The 2,210-nt window shown below is 52.2% G+C and overlaps 1 protein-coding gene across 1 annotated transcript; it reads left to right on the forward strand.

Annotated features, from left to right (window-relative positions):
* Nucleotides 1-816: 816 nt before the first annotated feature.
* On the forward strand, nucleotides 817-1,138 carry Ptcra (pre T-cell antigen receptor alpha; the record flags this gene model as incomplete). Its single annotated transcript, XM_013037490.1, has 1 exon — nucleotides 817-1,138. A coding segment is annotated over one exon (322 nt), but the record flags the coding sequence as incomplete, so codon positions are not given.
* Between the last annotated feature and the right edge of the window lie 1,072 nt (nucleotides 1,139-2,210).

Consider the following 2,210-nt stretch of genomic DNA (forward strand, 5'->3'; position numbering starts at 1 on the left):
TGGTAGAGTGCTAGCCTTGAGCTGAAGAGCTGAGGGACAGCGCCCAGGCCCAGAGTTCAGGCCCCACGACCGGACCCAAAAAAAAAAAAAGAAAAGGATTATAGGCATGAGTCACCAAGCCCAGAAAATATTTCACCAGATTTCAACCAGATTTTTTTTCAAAGAAACAAAAAGTCACAGGTATATTTGAAGTCCTCTTTGATCTCATTCCAGATCCTGTTTCCTTCCCTTCCTCCCCAGAGATAACCAGTCTCCTTGGGCAATGACAACCTAGTATTATATATTTGTTTATGTTTCTGCTATCTTTCCCGTGGGACTGAGTTCCTTGGGGGCAGAGACAATGATTTACTCCATGTTGTGTCCCCAGTGCCTGCCACAGAAAGTTGCTTAGGTATGATAAATGGGCAAACAGAATGACGGGTGAATGGATGTGTAGATGCATGAATGCATGGACAGACAGACATAACTGGAAGGTAGAACAGATGGAGCCTGGGTACTGGTGACACACGCCTGTAATCCTAGCTACTCAGGAAGCTGAGTTTGAATCCAGCCAGGGCAGGAATGTCTGTTTGACTCTTATCTCTAATTAACCAGCAAAAAGCCAGAAGTGGAGAGCTGTGGCTTAAGGGGTAGAGCACCAGCTTTGAGTGGGAAAGCTAAGGGATAGCAGAGTTCAAGACTTGAGGCTGGCACCAAAAAAAAAAAAAAAAAAAAGGTGTGGTGAAAGATAGGTGTGTTGATGGAGCACAGGGAGTGGAAGGTGAGATGGCCTAGGGGGCACAGGCTGACCTCCCCCCCATGTAACCCTCTCCCACAGGTCTGGGTGTCACCCCCTTCCCCTCTCTGGCCCCGCCCATCACGCTGCAGGTGAATGGAGAGCAGCGGACTCTGGTGATCTGCCTGGTCTTGGATGCTGCACCCGCTGGCCTTGACAGTGCCGTCTGGTTCTCAGCTGGCAATGGCAGTGTGCTGGACGCCTTTACCTATGGCCCCTCCCCGGCTGCAGATGGCACCTGGAGCAGCCTGGCCCAGCTCTCCGTGTCCTCTGAGAAGCTGGCAGCCTGGGAGCCCTTGGTCTGCCACACCAGGCCTGCGCCTGGGGGCCAGAGCCTGCGAACACAGCCCCTGAAGCTGTCAGGTGAGGATGGAGCCACTGTCCCCTTCCACACCCCAGAACCCAGATGTGCTGGGAGGGAAGGCAGGCTCTTGACCACGGAGGCATGAAGAGTGGTCAAGGAAGGCTAGCCTGGCAGGATGATGCTTGGGCTCAGGGCACGGGGGGACTTGGGGATTTGCAGCTGTGCTATCAAGTTCAAATCCACACTCAAGCCAGACACTGCTGTTTCACATCTGTAAATCCTAGCTACTCAGAAGGCTGAGATCTGAGAGTTGCCAGTCTGAACTGATGAATCTTATAGACGCTTACCTACAATTAACAGCAGAAAGGCAGAAGATGCTGGGAAGGTGGCTCAGTGCTAGAGCACTTGCCTTGCATGCTTGAGGCCCTGGGTTCCATTCCTTAGCACCACATAAGCACAAAAAGCTGGAAGTGGTGCTGTGGCTCAAGTGGTAGAGTGCTAGACTTGAGCTGAAGAGCGGAGGGATAGTGCCAGGCCCTAGAGTTCAGGCCCCACGACTGGACCAAAAAAAAAAAAAAAGATTGCGCAGGGGCCATACTAATCCCTGCGTCCTTCTGAGGGAGGACACTAGGGAAAAGGATGCTATGATGCTATTACAGCAACGTTAAACCTCAGGTGAGATCCCTGGCGGGGCGGGGGCGGGGGAGGTAGGGGTATGTGGGTGAATGGCCTTGTTATGAGAGAATTAGGAAGAATTTAGGGTGAGGTGTCATGAGAGATGGAAAAATTGGGGCCAGTTTTTTTCTCTGATCCCTGCCTCAAACCTCCTATCTGCTTAATGACTCCCTGCCTAACAGGTGTGCCCACTGATTAACCAGGATAGCAAACCAGGCTCAGGAAGGCAGTTATTAAACTCCCCTTGGTGCGCCCTCCACCCTCACAGGCCTCCCTTGCCCCCTGGCTTTGGGGTTTGGCTAATGAGTGGAGAGGGCAGTGCGGGAAAGAGGAAACATGTATCGAGTATTCCTGCCGGAAGGGCTGGGAAGATGGCTCAGTGGTAGAGCACTTGCCTTGCATGCCTGAGGCCCTGGGTTCGATTCCTCAGCACCGTATAAGCAAAAAGAAAAAAGC

The sequence above is a fragment of the Dipodomys ordii genome, unplaced genomic scaffold (assembly GCF_000151885.1).
Source record: "Dipodomys ordii isolate 6190 unplaced genomic scaffold, Dord_2.0 Scaffold15627, whole genome shotgun sequence".
Taxonomy (NCBI): domain Eukaryota; kingdom Metazoa; phylum Chordata; class Mammalia; order Rodentia; family Heteromyidae; genus Dipodomys; species Dipodomys ordii.